At 34.7% G+C, this 26,649-nt stretch overlaps 4 protein-coding genes, 1 long non-coding RNA gene and 1 pseudogene across 6 annotated transcripts; 2 read left to right on the plus strand and 4 right to left on the minus strand.

Moving 5' to 3' along the window:
* Window positions 1-1,649: 1,649 nt before the first annotated feature.
* On the plus strand, window positions 1,650-3,295 carry LOC125198391. Of its 2 annotated transcripts, XM_048096745.1 has the most exons (3): window positions 1,650-2,101; window positions 2,691-2,876; window positions 2,961-3,295. In XM_048096745.1, exons 1-3 carry the CDS (start codon window positions 1,655-1,657, stop codon window positions 3,249-3,251), a joined length of 924 nt encoding a protein of 307 aa, XP_047952702.1. In that variant the 5' UTR covers window positions 1,650-1,654; the 3' UTR covers window positions 3,252-3,295. The 2 variants fall into 2 exon arrangements, with proteins under 2 accessions (XP_047952702.1, XP_047952703.1); XM_048096746.1 differs by lacking the exon at window positions 2,691-2,876.
* A 4,041-nt stretch (window positions 3,296-7,336) lies between these two features.
* LOC125198396 lies at window positions 7,337-8,677 on the minus strand. Its single transcript, XR_007172397.1, has 2 exons — window positions 8,552-8,677; window positions 7,337-8,150 (listed from the first exon to the last, which is right to left on the minus strand). It is a non-coding gene; the product is annotated as an uncharacterized LOC125198396 (long non-coding RNA).
* Window positions 8,678-13,643: 4,966 nt separating this feature from the next.
* LOC125198393 (transcription factor HEC2-like) lies at window positions 13,644-14,028 on the plus strand. The gene is given in 2 exon segments (XM_048096749.1): window positions 13,644-13,906; window positions 13,908-14,028. Coding segments are annotated over 2 exon segments (384 nt in total).
* Window positions 14,029-19,609: 5,581 nt separating this feature from the next.
* LOC125198392 (putative disease resistance protein RGA1) lies at window positions 19,610-20,739 on the minus strand. The gene is made up of 3 exons (XM_048096747.1): window positions 19,883-20,739; window positions 19,750-19,797; window positions 19,610-19,647 (listed from the first exon to the last, which is right to left on the minus strand). Exons 1-2 carry the CDS (start codon window positions 20,419-20,421, stop codon window positions 19,794-19,796), a joined length of 543 nt encoding a protein of 180 aa, XP_047952704.1. The 5' UTR covers window positions 20,422-20,739; the 3' UTR covers window positions 19,610-19,647; window positions 19,750-19,793.
* An 8-nt stretch (window positions 20,740-20,747) lies between these two features.
* LOC125198394 lies at window positions 20,748-22,857 on the minus strand (annotated as a pseudogene).
* Window positions 22,858-25,072: 2,215 nt separating this feature from the next.
* Window positions 25,073-26,430, minus strand: LOC125198395 (putative disease resistance protein RGA4). The gene is made up of 2 exons (XM_048096750.1): window positions 25,771-26,430; window positions 25,073-25,711 (listed from the first exon to the last, which is right to left on the minus strand). Exons 1-2 carry the CDS (start codon window positions 26,428-26,430, stop codon window positions 25,073-25,075), a joined length of 1,299 nt encoding a protein of 432 aa, XP_047952707.1.
* Window positions 26,431-26,649: the final 219 nt, after the last annotated feature.

A 26,649-nucleotide genomic window follows, 5' to 3' on the forward strand; every position in this document is an offset into this window, starting at 1 on the left:
TATGATTATTTTTATTTTTTTCAAATCTCAATAATATGAATATAAGAATTATCATGAAGAGTGAAAGAAAATAAAATGATTATTCAAAGTTTAAAGTTTTATTTTCCTGGCCGTTGCATAAGCTACAAAGTGGTGATTCTTTAGGCCCTAGCCCGGCCGGAATTTTGAGCCCATTAACAGAAATGGGTCAATTTTTGATAGAATGGTCACACAAGTTTCTCTTAATTATAAAATAGTGTAATACTACTACTTTGTATAAATCAATAAAAACAATGATTGATTAGTGGAGTAACTTGTAAAATTAAAATATTTTCATTTCAAGAGATAACATAATCATCTATACCCTAGTAGCATACAATCAGCATCGTAATAAATTATATTGTTCAATGGTCTCATTGTTTTGAATCTTACTACTTTTTTTAATAATTATGGGCATATAATTACTTGGATGATTTCCTATTCATTATACATATAAAAATAACAATGATGGGAAGATATATAGAGGGAGGATCCTGATAAAATGCCACAAACTATAAGATAGATATACATGATTGGGCTTCTCTTTGATCCAATCATTTTATTATAATATATTATCACTTTAATACAGTAGTATTAGCAGTTGCTTGTGATTAGTATCTAATAAAGCAAATTAATTTTATAAAATTTGTATTGATGATGTGTAAAAAGGGTAAACTAAATTCAAATCGAGTTAATTTTCATTCAGCTAATATATATTGATGTTTAGTCATTGTCATTGACACTAAAGAAATCACCTAATTTTGACCGTATTTATTAACTAGTAGTAATAAATAGAATTAACAACTAAAATTATCACTAAATAATAGCCAATAGGTATTAACCATTAACGAAAATTTGATCTATTTTTCACTAAATCTATATTTATTATACAAGATTGACACTTCCATTAAACAAGCACTTGTTTACATCCTAATTTTATAGTATTCGTTTTAAATATAAAACTCTTAATAAATAAAAATCTATGATATATTATGCAAATTGTGGTAGTTTAATCTATAATAATAAATGAATACAAATTAAACTAAATATAAGTGATGCACACATTAATACCTACATTAATTACAATCACGCACTGGAAAAATAGAGGTGCTCACGGTTCTGAAACTGTCGATTCTGCTTTTGAACCTTAAGCCAATGGTTCAGGTTCAGGAACCCCCGGTTTTGTTCGGTTTAGCCGGTTCCTTCTATTGATTATTCCCTCTATTAACAACAATTACCCGAAAATTGATTGATTAGAAAAATAGTAGAGTTTGAATTGTAGAGTATTCCCTCAATTAAAGCAATTGACAACTCTAATGCAGCTGTCTCAATCCTTCCCGCCAGTTAAAACCGTTTTAAATAGACATTTATTCCATTTTTATCATACTTAATTTCTCTTTCTCCACTATGTATGAAATTATAACAATTTATAACTCCCATTAGCAAAATTAAATTTCACAAATTATGGAAAATCAATGCATCCTAAGCTGTAATTTCATTAAAAGTCATCACACCGAATCAACAATTACCCAAAAAGGCTAAAGAAAAATGATCTATTGTTAACATTTAAAAAATAAAATATTCATCATATTAAAAAAATATTCATGGCTTCATTGTAACACATTCATAAAAAAAAATGCAGGCAAAGACGGATTGGGAGCCGTCAACGCCGGCGGCGTACTTCGTTCAGAGCCCGTCTCACGATGGGGAGAAAACGACTGCGTCGCTCAACTCGACCCCGATCGTGAGCTTGAGCCCCACGGGGTCCCTGGGCCACTACTCTGGTGGCCACGGGCACTCCCCTGGGTCCTCCATCAGCCACTGCACGGGCCCAGAAAAACTTGGGCCCGTGCAGGGGTCGAGGAAGGCCGGCAACGACGTTGTGTTGACGAATTTGGAATTCGATGTGAATAATTTGATGGGAGATGAAGAAGGGTTGTGTGAGGGTGATGAGGAGAGGTGGTTGTGTTTTCATTTTTATAATATTTTGCCATTTTTAGTTGGGTTTTTTGTGGGTTTTTTCTTGTTTTGTTTGATTTTGTGGGGCGTCAGTAAATATCAGAAGCCTGAGATCAAAATGCAGGTTAGTTTTTCTTTAATTTAGCTTTATCATATCTCCATTTCTTTCTCCAAAGTTTGTCTTTTTTCATTAATTCAATTTATATTGAAATTGTACGTGTTCTAGGATTGTTGATGATTAAAATGGAAATGGTATTTGTTGTTGCAAGGTTTTTTAAATGGCTGCTTTTGATCTGAATCGATTAGATTAATTCGTTTTCATTTGTTTTTTTTAGTGTGAAAGTCCATATTTGAAGTAAATAGTTTGGTAAAACGTCAAATACTTGTAATTCATTTTGCAGTGTTATTTTACTAAATTTAAGTAAAAATTATGGAGTATTACTATTGAATAGTTAAATTTTAGAATTAGAAATTTGCTCCATGCCAAAGAATTTCTATACTGTGTTTATGCCTATTTCAATTTTCTTCTATCTATATCTCTTTATGCTGGACTTCCTCTAAAGATTAACATAAAGAAAATACTATGCCAGTTTGCAAATTGCAAAAAATGCTGAAATTTCTCACATTAAATTGTCAATTATGCCAAAAAATTGTTGACTTGGAGCATTTCATAGTTCATATATTGACAATAATTGACATAGTAATTTTTGCAGAGCATAAAATTTGAGACATTTATAATTCAAGCCGGTTCCGACACAAGTGGAGTTTCAACCGACATGATCTCTCTCAACTCCACACTAAAATTCAAATACACAAACACAGCTTCTTTTTTTGGTGTTCATGTCTCATCCACTCCTATTTCTCTCTCCTATACCCATCTCCAAATCGCCTCTGGAGATGTAACAATCTCTCACTTCTCCCGAATTTCCAAAAATCTCAAAATTCTTGATTTAAAACCGTAATGCATTCATACATTTATGCAGGTTAAAGAATTCTACAAGAGGAGGAAGCAAGAGGAGAATGTGAGGGTGGTGGTGGCCGGCGACAAGATTCCGATGTATGGTAGCGGGGCGACCCTCGTTTCCCCCGATGGGATGACGGACTTGCCCGTGACGCTGAAGCTGGATCTCAAAGTTGGATCAAGAGCTCATGTTATGGGCAAGTTGGTGAACCGGAGATTCTTGAACAAGGTTGAGTGCTTCCTCGATTTTGCCACGACGAAAATTGATGTTCCGATTTCTCTCAGGAATTGCACGTATCATCGATCATTGTAGTAGTTTTGCGGGAATTTTTGAAGTTGTAGTAGTCATTTGATACGTTTTTGTTCATGTTTCCATTTTGATCTATCTAATAGTATAAATCTTATTTCACTAGGTCAGTCGTATTTTACTTTTATTATATACTCACTCTGTCCGCGAATCGGAGTCCCATTTTACCATTTTGGGTCATCTGTGAATAGAAGTCCCGGTTCCCGGTTCATAATTAATATAAATGGTAAAAAGACTCCACATTCCACTAACTCATTTCACTCACATATCATTCAAAACTAATAAATATAGTGGGACTCTTATTCCACCAACTTTCTTCCACTTACTTTTCTTAACATTTCTTAAAACTCATGCCGGAAAGAAATGAGATTCCTATTCTTAACATTTCTTAAAACTCATGCCGGAAAGAAATGAGACTTCTATTCGCGGACGAATGGAGTATAAACCTATAAATAGTAGTAGCAAATAGACACTACATACCATCATACTATTACATTTGATTACAAAGCTAATACTCTTAGGTCCGTCAATGTAGCCCGCAATTCGTAGGTTGACCCGAATAGCCCGCTAAATTTATAGGATTATGGCTAAAATATCTAGTCCGATAAAATTACAACCCGATTAACCAACAACCTGTTAGAGTCAGACTCAAAAGCCCGATAAAATTACAACACGGCTTGTAGTGCCCGCAGTTGCGGACGGAACTTGATTGTTCTGTCTTGCTCCCATTCCAACATTCTTACTCGGGCATTCTCCTGAGAAGTGACCATTTCCACCACAAGTATAACATTTATTACTCTTTTCTCTGCACTCCCCAAATTGATTCTTGAAGCACTTACATATTGAGGGGCCTAAGCCGAAAATCACCCATATGATAGGGAGCATTCTGTCTTCCTCCATACTGTGGTGGGTTTCTGATTAAGTTGTTGCCTCTTGTTATCATATGGAGTCCGATCCCCATCCCATTTACTATAGTCTCTAAAATTATGTTGTTGAAGTGGCGCTTGTGTAGTGTTTGCTACTGTCCTCTTCTTAGGCAGTGCTTCTTCCACATCTAGTGCGCAAGCCAAACGACCAAACGAAATTTTTCTGTCATTTTCTCATATGTATCCACTAACTCGGGAGCATATCGAGTTATTCGGGATTTCCCTCCAAGGTCCTCCTCGGGTACCTCTTCAGGGTCCTCTTCATAGTCATCCTCGTAACCCGGGACCATCTCTAATCCTCTTTCATCTCCGTTCCTTGCTACGGCCTCATGCTCGATTACTTGTTTATCCTCAAATTCGTCTGCATCTTCAGCATGTTGTGGGGCCAGTTCATTACGGTAGTCAACTAAGGTTGTGTAAAAGGAAGATCCCGGTATTGTTTATGCTCCCACTGACGGAGCGTGCAAATATAAAATTCGAGATCCCTCGATGGCACAGCCGCAACATTGAATTCCGGATGACACATGCCTTGGAAGTGCCGGACATGTCGTGTCAAACACGGCACCAAAGTCAGCCAAGGTAAGAACTCGGGCAAAAATAGTTTGTCGACGGGATAGTGTTTTTCATGTTTGCAACAAACTCGGCCGATAAGTCTCCCTCGTTCCTCGATACGCCCAAAGAGAAGAGCTACATGGAAGAGGATCAGGTAAAATATCTTTGTTGATCATCTCTTATCGGACCTGAAAGATCTCATCCACCTTCCAATCCTTATAGCCCGTCAAGTAAAACGGTAGACTACTTATATGGTGATAAGAAGTATAATATCATTAGGTTCACACAGTCTCAAATTCAATGGCTTCACGTCGCTCACGACCTTCACATCTAAAGAAACACCTTCGATTAGAATGTTGAAAATGGAATAATAATTAGCCATAACATTTTATTGCAACTAAAATGCATTTCACCAAACATATAATTCAGACACCAATTACAGTTCAATAAAATTACCAAGAGTCAGCATTCTCATCAAATCATAAACAAGTTAAAAGCATAATTCAAATAAAGAAACAAACATGAAATCTAAAATTATTAAATTCGAATGAAATAAAGGATTGGATCGAAGAAATTTACCAAAATCAAGCGAAGATTTAGCTGCAATTCGTCTCCCACGAATCAGATCAATTGAACAAGGAGGTGTGTTTATTCTCATCGTTATCATCGGAGATAATTTGTTAGTATAAAATACATATGATTTCAATTGCTTTATATAAAAAATAAAAATAAAAAAATCTTAACCTAATTTCTAACATGGGCCTTTGACAGCTCTGAAATGGATTTTATAGTTACTGCCAAAAAAAAAGCCCAATTGAATTACCTTTTTTTTTTTTTCTCAGCCGTCATCTAAAATTGCCGTAAATAGGAAAACTGCGTTATCGCCTATCTCTAATTTATGTGTCATTTATTTTTTCGTTTGAAAGTTTAAACCTAAATAAAAGACTTTTTTTTTAATGTAGAGCTAGAAATAAAGATGAAAGGTTTATATTTTATTCTTATTTACACTTCTAACTAATATTTTGATTTATGAAAAGAAATTAAAAAATCTACCTTCCGTTCAACATTAAATAACTAAGTTTGAACTGAACTCTTTGAACTAGGGGTGTGCATTCGGGTTTCGGTTCGGTTTTTCGCCCAAACCGAACCGAACCCGAAAAACCGAATTTAGGCTAAAATTGAAACCGAACCGAACCGAAAATCGAAAAACCGAAAATTGAACTTAAAAAACCGAACCAAACCGAAAAAACCGAAATTTCAAAACAAAACCGAAAAACCGAAAAAAGTATATTTTAATATATCTAATTTATTTTATTTTATATATACTAATAGAATATAAATATATATAATATAAAATTAATAATATATATATAATATTTATTATATAAAAATATATTAGAAGAATATATATTATATATATGATATAATATACTAAATTAATAGGATAAAAATATATAATAATATATTTAAAATATAATTCGGTTTTTGGTTTTTTCCCAAAACGAACCGAACCGAAAAACCAAAATTTTTGTATTTTTAAACCGAACGAACGAAAACCGAACCGAATTTTAAAATTTCGGTTTGGTTCGTTGATATTCGTTTTCGGTTATTTTGCTCACCCCTACTTTGAACACACATATTTCCCTACGCAAGTATTCTAATTCAAAACAAATAAAAAGTTAACAAAAATTGACAGGGACTTTTAATTGAATAGTTTTTAAATTTTTATTTATTTATACTATGCGACTTTACATGATTTTTTACTTGGGTTGAGTATATGTGTTGTGTGCAATGCATAATTGTGTGTATTACGTGTGTTTGTGAATTGATTGTGCAATGTATAGTGTGTGCATGTGTGTTGTATGTGCAATGTTTGGGTTTGGATCCCTGCTATGCAATCAACCACGTTAGGGGATGTTGTTACAAACATACCAATATTATATTTATAAATTGTAACATTAAAATATTAATAATTTTTTATATAAAATTATGTCTTGTGTGTAGCAACATTCCCTGTTGTGGCTGATTGCACGGCAGGAGATCCAAATCCGCAATGTTTGAGTTATGCCAAAATTTTGTAATTATTTAGAATATAAATATTTATTATGATTATTGAATTAAAATAGTAGAAAATTAATTTTAAATCCAAACATTCTTTTATACCATTTGAGTATAATACGAATTCGACCACAATAATAATAGAGATATAGCATGTGAAAAATTGGTCTTTAAACTAAGTATTTAAAGGATATCTTTTTATCTCTGTTTTTTAGTTGGGGGAGTAAAAACATAGGTGTTTTAAAATGATTGTCGGACTTTGGTAGTAAAACTCAAATTTGATATCGTTTTTGCTAAAAATTATAATGACCACAATTTAGAACTGAAATTGCATTATTGTTGGTGTTTAAGAGAAATTTGTTGCTCAATTTTAGTAAAATGTTATTATTGTCAAAATTCTCTAAAAAAGTTCAATTTTAGTAATAGTAGGCATGTAAATTGATAAGCTCTACATCCTTTGCACATCCCTTTTGTAATACAAATATTTTTTTAAGTAAGAAGATTTGAAAGAAATGTTAAAGTGAATTAAATGAAGAGAAAATAAAAAGCAATTAGTGACTAACAAAGAATAAAGTAGTAATACAATAAGAAAGATAAAAGAAATATCTCAATTACAATACGAAAACTCAAAAAGGAATACGACTTAATTATTAAGAAAAAGAATAAGTATATTTTAAGTACTACAATTAAAGCCTTCACAGAGAGTCCATTAGTTTGTGGTCGTGAAGATTTCAATTTACTATACTTACAACTACATCACATATCTATAAGCCCAATATGACACTCGGCTAGAGACCTTTGAGTGAGAGTAAATGGCGCAATGTGATATCTTTGTATGGCATTAGTGAAAAAAAACCTTAGCGAATCTTATAGTGAGGTACCTCGTGTTTCATCTCAACCATACAGAGTAAACAACACCGACAGCGATTGAATTCGAAGGATCGCCATCTCCGGGAGGTTAGGATTTCTTCGAGGCCAGACAAGCCGATTAAAAATGAGAGATGTAGAATTATTCTTTCCAGATTCAGGCAAAGCATCAGCGGCTCAAATTCACTGAGCAGTAGCGGCGTCAGCGGTTCTAAAAGACTATGCCGATTAAAAATGAAAGATATAGAATTGTTCTTTCCAGATTCAAGCAGAACGTAAGCGGTTCAAATTCACTGAGCAGTAGCGACATCAGCGGTTCTAAAAGACCTCATCCATCTTTCCACCCTTGCAGCCCATCAAGCATTACGCCAGCCGTCTTATAACATCAGCTCTATGAACCCAATCGTAAGCTGAAACTTATCCATGGGAACAAGAGTCATAATATCATTAGGTTCACACAGCCTCAAATTCAATAGCTTTATGTCACTCTGGACCTTCACACCTAAAGAATTACATACACCAATTACATCAGAAGCAAGGTCTACACAATTCAAACGGACAAAACAATCAATCACAACACCTAATCATCAATAAGATGCATTTCATCATACATCCAAGTCTCTAGTTATATCAATTAACTACCCCTCAGACGCATTTCATCAAACACATAAGTCATTATCAATAATAATTAATCGCAACAATTAATCACGCATTTCATAAAACACATTAGTTGCTGACATTTAACAATTAATCACCCTAAGATGCATTTCAACAAACATATAAAGAACAACATACACCAACAACATTTTAAATTAAATTAACAAGTTATAAGCAAAATTAAATATACTGCCATTATATAACTAAATTAGAAACAGAAAAACGGAATAGATCGAAAAAAATTACCGAATTCAAGCAATGATTTAGCTGCAACAAGTCTCCCACGAAGCAGATCAATTGAACAAGGAGGTATGCTTGTGCTCATCGTTTATCTGCGGCTATGTATTGTTATGTGACAGTTGATGATTTCGATTGTTATATATAGAGAAAATCTTAACCTAATTTCTTACATGGGCCGATGACATCTCTGAAATGGGTCTATATAGTTATTGCCAAAAAAGCCCAATTTTATAACCCTATTTTTTTTCAGCCGTATTACCAGAAATAGGAAAACTGTGTAACGGTGGCAACTGGATAGTAAATAACCTCATCTCCAACCGTTATTCGAAATGAATTAGTTTACCGATTCATCTTTTACGTTATTTAAAATTTAGGATTTTCATTTTCATTTTCATTTTACGTTATTGAGATGATGTTGCTCATTAGGACTGAGATTGAAATTAGGAAAGTCGGGATTTATTTTTTTCGCACTTGTAACAGGAATTTGTAAATCGAGAATATTAAATGAAAATGAAATGTGTTGGTTTTTATTTTTAGAGTTGGGAAATTATTTATAAAATTAAAATTAAATTCAACCCCTGGCCTCTCCCACCTCCAACGCATGCAGGGCCGAGTCGGACCTCAAGTGTGGTCTGGCCAGCGCACTGTGGATGCTCTTAGAGTGCTGTAATTTGAACGGATAAAAAGTCCTATTTAATTTGTAGTTGGTAAATTGAAGTAATTGAAATACAATTTTATTTCCAAGTTCTTTTTAATAGCTAAAACAATTAACATGATTTTTGGTTCAATACTTTTTTTGAATTTTTATTTATTACGTTATGTAACTAATGCGTGTATTATGTGTGTTTGTGCACACATAGCTTCACTGTCTAGCATGGCCTAAATTCTATAAATAGGTAATTCTGGAAAACTGTTTCCATGGATAGGTGGTTTTTTTTTTTTTTTTTTTTTTTTTTTTTTTTTGTTTCTATCAATGGGTGTTACGCATTCTTGAATACATTCTTAGAATGCGTAACTTAGGTGAATAATTCATAAAAACAAGAAAAATCAAATCTAAACACGCATTCTTAGAATGCATATTTCAAATATTTCACTGTGTAGCATGGGGCTAAATTCTGCTAAATAGGTGATTCTGGAGAACTGTCTTCCAGTGGATAGGTGTTTTTTTTTTCTGTTTCTATCAATCGGGGTGTTACTTGCATTCTGTAGAATGCGTGTTTGAAATACGCATTCTTAGAATGCGTAACTTAGGCGAATATTCATAGAACAAGAAAAATCAAACTAAACACGCATTCTTAGGAATGCGTATTTCAAATATGCATTCTTAGAATGCGTGTCTAACGTGGAATAAAAATTGGAGGCAGCTGACAAAATGGGACCGCAGACGCCGCCACCTTCTGACCTACTCTCCTTCTTGCGAAACCCTTCCAAGAATGCTACCTTGTTCGTCCGATTCTTGCATAAATCGCCCAAATTCGTCCAATTGTTCCTCCCTCAAGGTAAGTTACATGCTTTTCTTCTTCATTTAGCATAGTATTCATAGTTTATGGTGAAAATTGTAATTTTAGGTTTTGTACGTTAAAAGTTAAGAATTTTATGCGAATTGGTATAAGATAGTGTATGTTCAAGCGGCGTACTAAGATTTTGGTATGATATTGTCTTTTGAATTGTTATTTTCTAAAGATTTGGCATATAGTTATATTTTGAATTATTTAAAATTTAAGATAAAGTTGTGTATGTATTGCAGAATTATGGACACAGAATCTATTTGTGTCCTTTTATATTGGGATGGAAGAATAGTATAAATTGGAGGAATTGGTTTGTCTTATGAGCCACCCGTGGCAAATGCATACCTTGTTTTAGATAAGTTTGTTCCATACAATGAGTTGGTTAACAAAATATGTGATTACATTGGAATCAATGTTAATGAGTATATGATTAGTCTGACATGGAAGCGTGCAATTCAAGTGGGTCATGGATATAACTTTGTGGGCGTTCGACTTTGCGATGCATATATGAGGGATATGTTTGCAACAACTATTCAATCAGGTCAAATTGAGTTATTTGTAGACTATCAAGCTAAGTTAGCACAACAACGACAAGTTCAAAATAGAGTACAATATGATGATGGTCCATTTGGACATAATGAAGTTAGTCACGGGGCGACCAATTTTGGGGATGCTGGGTCTGGTTTTGGGGAAGGTGGACTACCTTCCCATAATGAAGTTAGTGACGATTCTGATTCTGAAGACTCTGTCTCAGAAAAATCAACAACCCCACCTGAACTGAGTGAAGATTCAGAAGCAACCCAAGATGCATCTGATGATAAGACATTGAATGTGCCTCGTAGGTATGTCCCATTAGTCCCTGAAGAGCGAAGTGAGCAGGAGTATGAGCATCTAGGGTTACATTATTTTCGTACTCTACCGACGACAGAAGGTAATTACTATGAAAGTAACCATGATGATTCCGAATCTAGCAGTTGGTTTTGGGATGAGAAGAATCCTACGCGGATTGAGTTAGAAACTAAATTTGATATCAAACTACAGTTGAAGACTTCTAAGAATGCGTATTCAAACACGCATTCTTAGAATGCGTAACACCCATTGATAGAAACAGAAAAAAAAACCACCTATCTATGCAAGCAGTTTTCCAGAATCACCTATTTATAGAATTTAGCCGTGTAGCATGTGAAGGACATGTGCAATGTATGCGGGAGATAACAAATTTAGCAATTATTTAAAAATTATAAATGTTTTTCTTTGATTTTTAAATCTAATTTGGAACTATGTCAAATCGCTATTATACCCATGATATCATATAAATATTTGAACCATCATAATCTAATCCACCTCGAATAGTGTGCCAATCCCCAAGAAAATATATTCATGTTATATATATCATCAGTTCCATTAAAAATGAAAGTTCCATTAGAATTCAAATGTTTTTTTCTTTTAGATTATTTCATTAAAAATAAAATACAGTGTTATTATTTTTTAAATATCTAGAAATACCATTATTTCTATAAACTTTTTTTTTACTTTATTTACTTTTTATTAACTCACGTAATAGCAATAGAAAAAAAAACAAGTTTTTATATTTAATGAGAGAGAGGGCATGATTTTACGTCCAACCTAATTTTCAAATCTTTGTGAGGGTATGAAATCAAGATCCATTATTTAAATATTATATAAAAAAGATTATAACCAATAAAGTTCAACGCCTAAAGAAATAGTATATTCGCACCCATATTTGCCTCAATCTTGCATATTGTACATATTCAAAGAATGTATTTATTGCTGTTCTCAATATCAGATTTGTGATTATATCAAATCGAAAAATACAATTGGACACCAAATATGACACACACCTGCCATTGTTGATAGAAACTATGTCGTTTTGTATTTGAAGTAGACACATATTTTAAGCATGATAATGAAACTCTATGATTATCTTCAAAATTTTCTTTTGTTAAGCTAAAATTGCACAAAGTCATATTATGAGGCTAAAGGTAGCAATATTTTCAAAATCAGGATTCACTTTCAAACTAAAATTGTCAAAATCGCATTTGTTGGACTTGCATGTAATATACGAGTACTCAATTTAATAATTTCTCTAGCTAAAATTGTCAGAGTTATACTATTATACTGGTGAATCATTATTATAGCATTATATAATACTGGTGAATCATTATAGTATCATACTATAATTTCGTGACAATTTTGGTTATAAATAAATTTAGACTTCACGGTTTGTTCTAGCTGATTTTTATAATTGTTCACAAAATTCCACCAATTTTTTATGATTTTTGGCAATTTACATAATACTATAAATATCAAAATTTAACACTGCAAGAAGAAGAAGAGCCGTGTCTCCTTGAAACATAGATTACATATTATATTATATAGAATTGAATAGAATAATAAAACGTGAATTTTTAAAAATATGCTATAAGTTAGTAATAAAATTAGAAGCAAGAGGTGGGGCTCATTTACACAGTTTTCTGACTTGTAACATGTGCAGTGGGGCTATTAAACTTCTTTAAATAAAGTAAATTTTAAGCCAAAGTTTCCACTCAAATTAGATCTCTGTCATTTCCATTGTGCCCCAATTTCTACTATCATTTTCTTTTAGTTATCAATATTTAATTTGATCTACGTACGTATGCAGTGACAATACATAAGTAACAATGTAACATATCACCAATCCATAAATAAATAGTAGTACTAATATAAAACACATTAACCACAAGATTTTGTTGATTGATCTCATCAGAGTAACAAACCATCTAATTCATCTCCCCATTATCATTATTAACAAGAGATAATCATATTATTTGATTAATAAATACTATATCAGTCTCTAAAATCATTTTATTATGCGATTTTTGTCTTGTAAAGTGTGACTTTGCATAGATAGTAGTATAATGAAACAAGTGAAAGAAAGAATATCCACTTAACATTAAATCAATGTTTTTACACTCTAGTATTTTCGCAATTGACGTTTCTTTGAATCGGATCCTCTCCAAATTTAATATTTTTTACAATCAAACCACGTAAATCAATGTTTCTTCAGCTTTTTCTCATATGACGATTGAACTGTGGTTGATTATAAGATTGGATCATAACAAATTTATAGCGGTTAGAAAGTATTCATGAACTCATATTGGTTTATGCGTTTCTCATTTATTGAAAAAAAAAAGATAGTTTTATTATATAGAAAGGATCTGAGTTGTTATATATACCTCCCTTCACATAACATCACTATTTTCTCCACACTCCCTTTTTTCACTTTCCCATCCTACCCCTCTCCTTTCCTCCTCTCCCCGCGTTTCCTTACCCAAATCCACCCTTTCCCCAAGCCCATTTTCGTCAAGTCACCACAAAACCTTCCGCGGCAGCCATGGACATCGGCTTCATGGAATTGATGCAAAACCACCCGATTCGCCGCCGCCTTCGACGACGACGACAGCGACAACACTATCAACAACAACACCGATGACTTTGAAAACTTCGACGTCCAATCGTACCAAGATCCGCTCGCCGCCGGCGGCGGCGGCGTTCCCTCCGCCGCCGAGCTCTGTGGCGGCGATGAGGAGATGATATTCCGGATCGCGGCGATGCAGCCGGTCCACGTGGACCCGGAGTCGGTGAAGCGGCCGAGGAGGAAGAACGTGAGGATCTCGACGGACCCGCAGAGCGTGGCGGCGCGCCACCGCCGCGAGAGGATAAGCGAGCGGATCCGGATCCTGCAGCGGCTGGTGCCCGGCGGGACGAAGATGGACACGGCCTCGATGCTCGACGAGGCCATCCACTACGTCAAGTTCTTGAAGAGCCAGGTGCAGTCGCTTGAGCGGGTCGCTCCGCCCGCCCCGGCCCGAGGACACCGGGCTCGGGTTCCCCGTGGCGATGTCGAGCGGGAGCTATTATCCGGCGGCGGCGGAGGGTACCGTTGATAGGGGGATTGGATATGGTGTTGATTAATATTTGATGATAAAATTTGATTTGATTAAAGTGGTTAATTGGTTGATTATATATGAGTTTATGAAAAGGGAAGAGTGGATGATGTGTATAATTATGATTGGCTAATCATGTCATGCATGCTTTTCTAAATAGAATAACATGTTTCAATATAACCATAATCTTTATATTATCTCTCTGTCTCACACACACAGAGACACACACACTGGATAGATTTAATTCATTTGTCCAGTTAATCCATCAGATGAAAAATGCATGTGGGCTAGCATCTATCCATGATTTTTATCTTAAAGTCCATCTTACATTATTGTGTTATCTTAACATGTATATCAAACTAAGAACCATTCTTAATTATTTGCGTGCTATATTTGTTGAATATGAATGATTACGTAAGTAGAAGTATACCTAATCAATCATCGATGAAGTAGAAGGCTTGTTCGATTTACAAAGTGTCTTGTACAAAATGTAGAGAGAAAGGTAGGATGAATCTTATTTGCTACATTTCAAAGTTAAAAGTTATGAATATATTCAACTATTAGTCACATGTTGGACCAACACACATATGTATGTGAATAACATGATGATATTTATTAATTATCATGTTGTACATGGTAATTTTACTAGACTTATAATCATCAAATCAATTGCAAGTAATTTAGTTAGTGATTGGATATATGTAAATGGTAAATGGAACCATCTAGCTAGAACTATATTTACACTTCACATATGTATACACTCACTTTCATGTGAACTTATAAATGCAAAATTTCCCAATTTGTAAAAACTTAATAAGAAACCAAAAAAATCATAGCAAGAAAAACCGTTATGAAATTGTAATTTATATGTAAGTAAAATAGGGGCCAATTTGGTAGGGGAATTTCGAATTTTCGATGGCATAAAATGTCATGTAGCAAAAATGATGCCCCATAAATAAGAAACTAGTAGGCCCATTTTAAAATATAAATGTATCAATTCCAAGGGGCAAAGGGTCACCCTCTTGGTGCAGAAAACATCATTTCATGAAGCACTATATAATTACGAAAAAGATTTGAGGATTTTTCAAATTGAGGTCCCTCCAAGTCCAACATTAATTAGGTAGCTCCCTCGTGATTCGTAAATTTCGGATTTTTGTGTTGCAGATGATATATTTTTTTAAATAAAATAATCTAGTTGTATTTTTTTGTACTTTTTAATTTGACCGGTGAATGAGTTGTAAAATAAATGACCTTGAAACCGGGACAAGCATAAAAGAAAGGTGATATATACAGTAAATGGAAAATTAATGAAATAGTTTTAATCATTTTAGATCATTTTAAAATACACGTAAGGAGATGATCCAAATAAAAATGCATCTATATCCAAAAATACAACCCAAATTTTGGCCATAAAATTAGGTGATCTAATGATCATTATAATCAATTTTAATTCATTTTACAAAATCTGGATTTGATGTCATTTTTAGTTCATTTTAGGTCATCTATTATTAAAATGACCTAAAAATACACTAATAATAACCTACATGACCTCCGTATGATTTCGTTCTACATTTTTGTATTAAGATCTAGTTTTGCATAGTAGTTAAATACTTACCAAGTTGTCAACAAAACATAGTATAGGAAAGAAGAGAATAAAAAAAAATATTATATTAGAAGCAAATAAATCTTCTAATATGAAGTACTCCCTCCATCCCATATAATTTTACACACTTTGACTAGGCACGAGTTTTAAGAAATGTAATGAAAAGTGAGTTGAAATAGTAGGTGGGATGTGGGTCCTACTTTTAATGTAGTTTTATAATAAAATGTGAGTAGGAATGAGTTAGTGGAATATGTGGTCCACTATCAAAAATATTAAAAGTGAAATGTGTAAAATTATGTGGGACGATCCAAAATGGAATATTGGGTAAAATTATGTGGACGGAGGGAGTATATTTTTTTATAACCAACCAACTGAATTTGTTGGTCTCAACGCAAACCCAAATTACATTTACAGCTGCATACCCAGTAGCAGAAAATGATGAATAATTATTTGTACCTAATATATTAAAAGAAACTGACAATAGAATTAATTTTAATTTTCGAATGTTCTTTTCCAAAGTACAGAAATAAGATTATTCAATCCCAATCAAACCTGGTGATCTAGCTATAACCACATTAGTCACTATTATTTTATTTTACTTTATTTATTAAAGCTTTTAGTATGTATTTATTTATTGATGCATATGATTTGATTGTATTATATAATTCGTGATATGTTAAATGCGATAGCACGAGAAGTCCACGTGAATAATCCATAATGAAATTGCTTTGCCATGTGAATCCCATCTACGTGGTTATTCATTTCTTCCCACATCAGATTGGATTAGTATTTTATTAATCATTCTATTATTTTGAGTTTAATTATTGGACTATGTAATTATCAAAAGGAAAGCGTACTCAACATGTTAGGTTTGAAATTAGGTACTCTAGTCTCTTGATTTTACAAAAGTAGAAAAATATCACACTGAGCTATTATGTCTGGTAGTAGTATATGACTCGGGGAGAAGTGAGACACAAGTTTATAGAACTAATTAACAAAATAAACGCAACTATAAGGTTTCCAATGTGGAATTACATGTTGGATATTTTAGTGTAATTGGATTAACTTGATTGATCAGTATTATCATAATGATACATCATATAAGTATAGAAGTGCGGAGTGCACGCTTATTCGAATTCATTATGATGGACGAGAATCACGAGAACAACGCCCCACTGTCGCCAGATCGAGGCGGCAGCCTGCTAGAGATCAGAAATTCATCCTAAAATATAATTTCGAAAGTCAAAGGACTAGTTTGAAATCTTTGAAAAAGCAGTTATTTTCGGTTTCACATTAAACCAGAGATCATGACTAGTTAAATGCTTAAATCAAATCATTCTTTTGGTTACGTATTCTTTCTCGAGATATCAACATATAAAAGTTCTGATTTCTTTGAATTGTATCCGAACAAATATTTTGGTAGAACCACGAAATTGATTTGATCGAAAGTTATTTCATCACGACTTTCGATTATCCGTTTTGTTCGAGTATTTTGAATCTCCGACATTACATGCATTAGAAAGTTAAACAACAAAAAAGATGATACGGTTCATCTTTTTCGAGATATTTGTAAAACAGTTATTTTCGGTTTCCCCATCAACAAGCACTTGGTTCATCTTCTTAAATCTGATCAATTCTTTTTGGTTTAATGTTAAATTTAATTAGTTATAAGATATTTGTTTCAATTTAATTAGTTATAGAGATGTCAATTTTGTTCGAAACCAATGAATAAGTTTATTGATCAATAAAAAAGTACTAGTTAAAGAATGATAATTTATTACCAAAATAATAATAATAATAATAATGACAAATCAAAAAATTGCCAGCATCTTCCTTATTATAGTGTGTGTTGTGCATCTCTTTATTTTGATGGGATAATTCTACTACATGATGCACGGACCTTTCCCAGATACAGTGCATTCTTTCATATAACATCATACATATACATGTACTTTTAAATTTCTCATCTTTCTCTTGAGTTCAATGTAGCAGGGAGCAATTTTATCTTTATAAAAAATAATGGAAACTGTCCTCTTCTTGGATTTCAATCTCTTCTGTATTTCATATACATAAAGATAAAGATATATTTGTATATTATCCACCGTCCGAGTGCATATATTATATAAATAGAGAGATAGAGAAAAAGTTATTTTTTTCATTTTTTGGGGTGTAGATCAGTAGATGGTGTTAATTTGTTTAACTAATGTTATATAAACATTGTTATTCGTTGTTGGATTCCTTGCCTTAATTTTTCCTAATACGTATCAAATGTGAAATTTAAAATACATGATAAATGTTGATGGTGATAAAAAATTATTCATAAATTATATTTAATTTTCTTATTCTATTCCATCAATATATACCGTCCATTTTATTTGCTTCTTTTGCTTTCTTTTTACGAAGTGGTCAAGATAAGGTTTTGAAATGGGGATTAAATATCGTTAAATAGTGTGAACTAATATTTATAGATAGTTAAAATTATAATTGACCACTAATTTATAGTTAAATCTGAATCAAAGAGATATAAATGCTAGTAGTATAATTTAAGTCAAATTTATACTCCTCCGTCAAGAGATTGTCCAGTTATTTTTCCTCGTTTTCAAAAATAATAATAAATAGATAAAGTTGAAAAAGAGTAAAATAAGAGAAAGAATAACGTAGGTAAGAGTCTCCTCTACATTATTCTTTCTTTTACTTACTCACTACTTTAACCATTTATTATTATTTTTGCAAAACGAGTGTGAAAAAGGAAATGGGACAATCTTTTTGGGACGGAGGGAGTACTTAATTAACTATTTGCGATTTGGCCTCTTATTTTCAAATTCACGGCATACAAAATACTAATACTAACATTTAAAAATTTTAGTTAAATTTAATTTGGTCGAATTAAATTGGAAATGTAATTTAAATAATACCAATATCAACCAATTTGCAAATCAAAAGTAAATTTTTGTTGAGAAAGCAAATACTACTTCTTTTTATATAAGTTCTTATTTAAATATTTTAGAGTACTTCCAAAAAACACACATACTACTATGAAAATTTCACATAGCATGTAATGTTAGCTGTTACTGAATTTACTGCGATGCTTCTTCTATTGCAAATTGTTGAATTTAGAAAGAAAGGAATAAGTTTGCTTCTCATTGGGCTTGACTTGTAAGCTTCTTCATAGTTTATTAATTCTAACTTCAAGCCCAGCAGCCCAATTTATATTTTAGTTAAGTTTCAAAATCTTTACATATCTTAAACAATTTTCATCAACAAAAGCTTGAATTCTGTATAAACAAAGCTGTAGGAGCCGGCAAGAGACTGAGACGAGACAACGGAGCATAGGCGACGCCGGTGAGGTAAGCTTTGGCCTTCGTGGTTTATTTAATTTTCGTGATTTTATCTGTATTTATGGCTTTTTTATGAATATTTTTTATTCAAATTGTGTAAGAGTATTTGTTGTTAAACAGAGGGGGAATTTGCTGGAAAAAATAACCCAATTGGTGTCTACTCAATCTCGTATTTTTGAAAACTAGACTTGACATTTTTCTCAACTTTCTCAATGCGAGCATAACTAGCAGGCTGTCACGGTCTCTAGTGACATTTTTATTAATCTTACTTAGTTTTAGTTCTTTTTATTTTATAAAACGTATTTTTTTATATTTTTTTGAAGCAGCGTGTAAAATATAGTCGATAAACTTAGATTGACGAATGGAGTAGATGAATTGCAATTTATCATAAACACAATGGAGGAAATCCACTCTAAGAAATGATATATTCCACAATTCACTTCAATATGTAAACAAGATTTTATATTTTATTGAGAGTATCACCTATATTTCTCTCTGTGAAATGAACTTCTCAAAAATAGCAGCATCATTCCTATTATATATGAAATCATCCGAAGTACAAGCACACAACAAGAATCTTGCTACAAATACTGTAAAAAATCTAAGCAACACAGAAATTCATCCACAAATTGTAATACACTTGCACTCGAACCTGTACTTGCTTCGCCCCCTGCCTCTGTGCCAACATTTCAAAGTTGATCCAACACTAGGAAAAATTAAGAAAATAAACAAGAATATGAGCTAGCTTTATTTTATAGTAATAAGAATAAGGAAATAAAGAAGAATACAATGAAATATGATCACTCACCTACTTCATATACTTTCCCCAAAGCTATTTCTGGTACATCTTCTTCACCTTCATTAAAGATGTCAATTGAAGACAAAGTATTAAAACCATAGTCTAGCTCGATTTGTTTTAAAAAAAATAGTAGTTGAGTTACTTTGAAGAAATATTGATGCTGCGAACATGGGCAATCTTGTGCCAATCCTCTCCACTTCCTCTCTGACAACGCCTTTCCAGGTGTGGGCAACCACGGACTGTTAGCCGTTTCAGATTTGGCAGAGCTGGAATCGATACAACCTTTGGGCAGTCTACAACAACGAGTCTAGTAAGAGATGGTAGCTGATCTGGGAGTGATTCCAGCTCAGGAAGATCCTCTAGGTGTAGATTAGTGAGGTGCTCAATGGCTTGAGACAAGCTCGTCATCTTGGGAAGATCATATAGCGTGAGGAACTTCAGGCTACGGAGATGTTTAATATCCTGTGGCAACTCTAGTAATTCTGGGCAGTTCCATATGGCGAGGTCCTCCAAAGAACTAAGGTGCCGCAACATCCCTTGTGTTAAACATCTCATTATCTCACAATTGTTTAAACATAAACGTTTAAGCTCTTTTAAGACTTGCAGACCTTCTGTTGTCACAGAGATCTCTTTCGCTTTATGAATTACCAATGTTCGGAGCTTACTCAATTTTGCCAGCATTTCTATCGGGAAACATGCTAGGCTCTCCTCAATTTCAATCCACCGATTTCTAGGAATGCCGTGCTCAGATAATAAACCCAAAGTTGAGCTATGGCATGCTAGTCTCTCCAACTTTTGGAGGGATGAGAGTGGTGGCAGTATTAATAAAGAGCAGCGCTCAATCCATAGAGCTTCGAGATTTGGGAATGCTTCTTTACTACTCTCTTGCTTATTTGATAGTCCCTTCAAATTCGGGAAATCAACTAAATGCAGATATTTCAAAGCCACAAACAGTATCTTTACTGGGTGTCCACTCCCAACTTCTTCTTCTTCAATAATATACTCCACCCCATATTCGTTAAAAACAGATTCTTAAGATGGGGCAACTCTCCCAGTTTTGGAAAACGCTTAATATTTTCACAATCAATTATACTAATCTCAAGTTGGTTACCTCTCTTGTGACCCAAGACAAACATGCTCAATGTTTTTAGGCCGTTCAATTCTCTCATTTTAGATGGCATCTCACGCAATGACTTGCAGCCCCACAAACATAGATGCTGGAGATTACGTAAGGATGTGAGCTTCTTAGGCATAGCCACAAGTCTATCACAGTAATCCAAGTTGAGGGTTTGCAAATTCCAAAGAGTACATAATGAGTTAGGGAGAGTGCGAATTTCAGAACGAGACAAATTCAAGTATCGCAAATGTTTAAGATTGCTGATGGAAGGAGGCAAATATTTTATTGCTTTGCCCATTGCATCTAATACTCTTAAACTTTTGAGCTCCAAGATGGAAGTAATGTTCATATCTTGCTGAAAGGTTTTAGGAAACAAGGCAGTTTTTTGTTGCAAATTTACCTCTCGGATAGTTGATGTACTTGCGAGATTTCTTTCACTTTGTAATGCGGGGACTTTGTTCTCCATTATTGATTCTGCCAGGTCGTGAACAAGATCATGCATACCAATATCGTTATTCTCATTAGCTTGTAGAAGCGATCTGAGAAGCAGCTCATCACATATTTCATTCCCAACATCTTCCACTTGTAGAGTCCACTTTGATGAAATGTAGCCATGAGCCATCCATAGACGGATCAGTTCTTCCTTTCCAATGTAATGGTCCTTAGGAAAGGATGCAAAATAAGCAAAGCATTGCCTAAGTTCCACTGGAACATGATAATAACTCAATCTCAAAGCCGGCATCATCGAACTCTCTTCTCCCGACAACTTCCATATGCCACTGTCTCTCACATGTATCCACTCCTCTTCTCTCCTTTTAAATCGTAGGATTCCTCCAAGCGTCGTAGCAGCAAGGGGCACTCCAGCACATTTCTTCACAATATGTTTCCCAGTTATTTCCAGCTGGGGAGGAACCTCTTCATCTGGTCCAAGGCCGCTGCTGCAGCAGCGCCCAGCAGTACTCATCCGACAGCCCCTCAAGACAATGACATGGAAGTGTTGTCATTATATCAGCAACCTTCTTCTGGCGTGTGGTGACGACAACCGACGAACCGGCTGAGCCACATGATAAAACATCTCTCAACTCAAACCATTTATCCTGGTGGTCATTCCAAACATCATCCATCACAATCAAATATCTTTTTCGCTCAACAATTCCCAGAAGCGACGTTCAATAGCATCCAAGTGCTGCAGATCCGTTGCTTTTCCACTCCCCGTGGCAGATTCAATCATGGCCTTCACCAAAGTTTTCATTTCAAAGTTATTAGAAACACAAACCCAAATCCTTACATCGAAGTGTTGTTCCACTTGCGGATCGTTGAAGACTAGTCGAGCGAGAGTGGTCTTGCCAAGTCCGCCAATACCGATGATTGGCAGCACAGACATCTCCTGTTTATCCTTCACATCATTCACCAACATCTTCACAATCTTGTCTTTATCTTCTTCCCTGCCAAGAATCTTATCAGACTCGTTCAACAGGGAAGCCGTCTCGCGCGACACAAGAGATACTTCTCTTGGCCTATGAACAGGCATCTCGCGCAAATGAAACTTAGTGCGCTCCGCAGCAATGGCCTCCACTTTCTCGTTGACTTGCTTCATTCTCCTTGCGATTTTGTGGCGAAACAAAATTTTCTTGAGGCTGCAGCGACTGTATTTTGAATGAGAGTGGTCGAGTTTGGAGACTTCAGTGTTGCACTCATCCAATACGTCATCAATCACATACACAATATCGTTGAGCTTCTGCAGCCAATTTTGAATTGGCTTGCTCTCGATTTGCTTGTCTTCGGCATCCTCCAATACAGCTTGGATGGTGGTGAGAGTGCTGCAGAGCTTCTTCATCACCTCGTCGACGCCCAAGATCAGTCCGATCTCCCGGTTGATAAGAGAGATCAGTTTGTCCAGAACGAGTTGAAGAAATGCCTCAGCCATTATGGAACAACAACAACTAAGGATTCTTTTTTCTGATAAGCAAAGCAGATATGAGAAGGATGAATGCCAGAGGATGATGGTATATTGGTATGTAAGTATTGTTAGTTTGTATTTCCAAGAGTTGAATAATGTGCCACCTTTCCTTGTCTTTTGTTCAATAATTCAAATGTTAGGAATGGAATAGTTACATGTAAATTAGACGGTTTGTCCATATGTTAATCAAGATTAAATTGTTTAATGGTTTGATGATAACATCCACTTCACCCTCTCAATACTTTTTCACCCTACTAAACATTTCGAACCACTTGCTAAGACCCCTTTTCATTGTCTATTTCATTTTGATGAGTGTAAATTTACATCTCATTTAATTTATATAGTAGGAGGAATAATTTACCCTTAATTCTGAAGTATAATATCTATAAACATAAACCAAACTCTTGGGTGTTTGGAAGGTTGATTTTGTGGATGCAACGAGCAAACGAGACAAGTGGATTTTACGTGGTTCGGCCGTAATGATCTACTTCCACGAATGAAACAGAGATTCAGTATTATTCCAAGAATGCAATGTACAAGATGATGTGTTAGTTACAGAGACTACAACTCCCTGATGCTCCAACGGCCATATCAGTTTGTAACTGACCTGGCCAGTAATCCAGTGACTTGGCCTACTGGACCAGCTGCTAGAATTTAAAGGGAGTTGTAAATTTGTATAAAAGTTGAGGAAAGGGCCATCTTGCATTGTCTTTTGTTCCATAATTCAAATGTTAGCAATGGAATAATTTGATGCATATTAGACGGTTTGTCCATATGAAAATCAAGATTGAATTGTTTATTGGTTTGATGATAAGATCCACTTCACCTTATTAGTACTTTCTCATTGATACTATGATCCACTAAATATTTCTAACCACTCACTGGGACCACTATGCATTGCCTATTTTCTAAAGTGTAACTATCAAGTCTTTATTCTCTCTCGACTCAACATGTGGATTTCATTTAGTTTGTGGTAATTTATTATTTTTTTTTGTTTTTTCTTTTGGCTGTTACAGTTTTATTAAGAAAAAGAACCTTGTCTATAGAGGCCAGAACTGGTGGGAACAACAACAACATAATAGAACATTCCTCTGATGCTGCCTGCTTTTCAATGTTGGCGACCTTAAGAGCCATGGAAACAATTCAAAGATGTAGAATCCGGAATGATATAAACTAATACTCAATGTCAATACGACTTTGCTGGTATCTCTTTCTCGCGCGAGCTCTTCCCCTTTCTCGTCACACTAGCCAAAGGCAATAGCTGAGGTTGACAACAGAAGATGATGGCACACCAAACTCGTAGTAAACACCATAACAGCAATACATCAGCTAAGATCTTCCGAAAATCAGAAACACTTAGTTGTGAAGTATATACACATCAGAAACATCAAACATGAATATTCTTGCCATGCCATATCTTGTCTACAAAATGGCATCAACACTTAGTCACACTAGCCAAAGGCAATAAGCTAAGGTCGACAATGAAATAGGATGACACATCAACATCATAGTAAAGACTATGATATATTGGGAAGCAACTTAAACACTTTCAGAATTCTCATCAAACGACAATAAACTCCGAAATTTCAGCTTACTAGTCGAAAAGTTCCAACTTCATCGCCTAACTAACGTGCCAAAGAGACATAAGTATACATCTGTATTGGCTCGGAAAGAGAGGGGAAGGCCCAAATCATTCATTTCTGTGGCTAGCTCAACATCTACCTCTTCGGGCACCGAACAGAGTCCTGAACATCATCAAACATCAAACAATCATTCTCCAACACCAATATCAGATACATTACAAAAAACAATTCTAAGACACTTGCATTTGACAATGCACACTCAAAGATGTACTACTTCGCCCACTGCCACAATGCCAACTTTTCAAAGTTCCTCCAACACTATGAAAAATAAAGAAATAAACAAGAACACGAGTTAGTAAATTGTATGTAAATAACAAATAAAGAAGAATACATTGAAATACAACTACTAACCATCCTTGTAATCTTTCTCCAATGCTGTTTCTGGTACATCTTCTTAATCTTGAAGAATGATTCCACTTGAACACAAATTACTAAATCATAGTTAAGATCGATTTTTTTACATAAAATCAACTAAAATAGCTGAGTTAAATTGGAAAAACAATGATTCTGCGAACGTGGGAAATCTTGTGCCAATCCTCTCCACTCCCTAGCTGACATCTCCTTTCCAGTTGTGGGCATCCAATGACTGATAGCACTTTCAGATTTGGCAGATCAGAAATCGATACAACCTTTGGGCAGCTCGTAACATCGAGTGAAGAGAGATGGTGGCTGATCTGGAAGTGATTCCAGGTTAGGGAAGATCTGCAAGGTATAGAGAAGTGAGGTGCTGAAAGGCTTGAGGCAAGCGCGTGATCTTGGGAAGATCCAGTGTAACTGGAGGAACTTAAGATTATGGAGATGTTTAATATCCTCAGGCAACTCTAGTATTTCTGGGCACGTTATTATGGTGAGGTCCTCCAAAGCAGTAAGGTGCCGCAACATCCTTTCTGGTAAACATCTCATTGTCTGACAACTCTCTGGCCATAAACTTATAAGCTCTTTTAAGGCTTCCAGACCTTCTCTTGTCAAAGAGATCTCTTTTGCATTCTCAATTGTCAATGACCGCAACTTACTAAACTTTTTCAGCGCTTCTATTGGGAAACAAGTCAGGTTCTCTTCAACCTCGATTGACAGCTTACTAGGAATGTCGTGCTCAGATAATAAAGCCAAGTCTGAGCTTCTACATCCTAGATACTTCAACTTTTCAAGGGACGAGATTGATGGAAATACAAATGAAGAGCAACGCTTGATACTTAGGCATTCCAGATTTGGGAATGCTTCTTTACTACTCTGTTGCTCTTTTGATAGTCCCTTAAGATTTGGGAGATCAGTTAAAACAGTTGTTTCAGAGCCACGAACTGTATCGGTACTGGGTGCCCACTCCCAACTTCTTCTTCTTCAATAATATACTCCACCCCCATATTCGTTAAAAACAGATTCTCAAGATGGGGCAACTCTCCCAGTTTTGGAAAATGCCTAATATTTTCACAATCAGTTATATTAATCTCAACTATTTTTCTCTGCGTTGAGTTTTCCATCCAACGTGGAAGATATCTACCACTGAAGCCTTGTATATAAAGACGTTCAAGATTGGGGTGAGGTTCAAGTGCTTCCAAGACCCTTTCATCAACTTCCTCGACTAGCTTGGATAAAGCATTTCTTTCCCACGACAATCTCAAATTACGAAGATTGTTTTTCTCAGCAATCTTTGCTTTCTTAGCATCCATATGGTCTTTTACTCTCTCCAGATGCCTAATCTGAAGCCTTCCACTGATGTTCAAGCATTCCAGTTCCTCAAGTTGGTTACCTCTCTTGTGACCCACGACAAACATGCTCAATGTTTTTAGGCCGTTCAATTCTCTCATTTTAGATGGCATCTCACGCAATGACTTGCAGCCCCACAAACATAGATGTCGAAGATTACGTAAGGATGTGAGCTTCTTAGGTAAAGCCTCAAGCCTAACACAGTCATCCAAGTTGAGGATTTGCAAGTTCCAAAGAGTACATAACGAGTTGGGGAGAGCTTGCATTTCAGAATTAGACAAATCCAAGGATCACAAATGTTTAAGATTACCGATGGAAGGAGGCAATCTTGTATTGTGCTACGAGGGGCATTTAACACTCTTAAACTTGTCGAAAAGTAAAATGCGGAAAATAAAATACTATTGCTGAAAGTAAAAGACGGGGAGAACTTTAAAGACTACATTGTGAATGACTTGGGTTAAATTCTCTCAATGGTTACACAACCT

This window comes from Salvia hispanica, unplaced genomic scaffold, assembly GCF_023119035.1.
Source record: "Salvia hispanica cultivar TCC Black 2014 unplaced genomic scaffold, UniMelb_Shisp_WGS_1.0 HiC_scaffold_141, whole genome shotgun sequence".
Classification (NCBI taxonomy): domain Eukaryota; kingdom Viridiplantae; phylum Streptophyta; class Magnoliopsida; order Lamiales; family Lamiaceae; genus Salvia; species Salvia hispanica.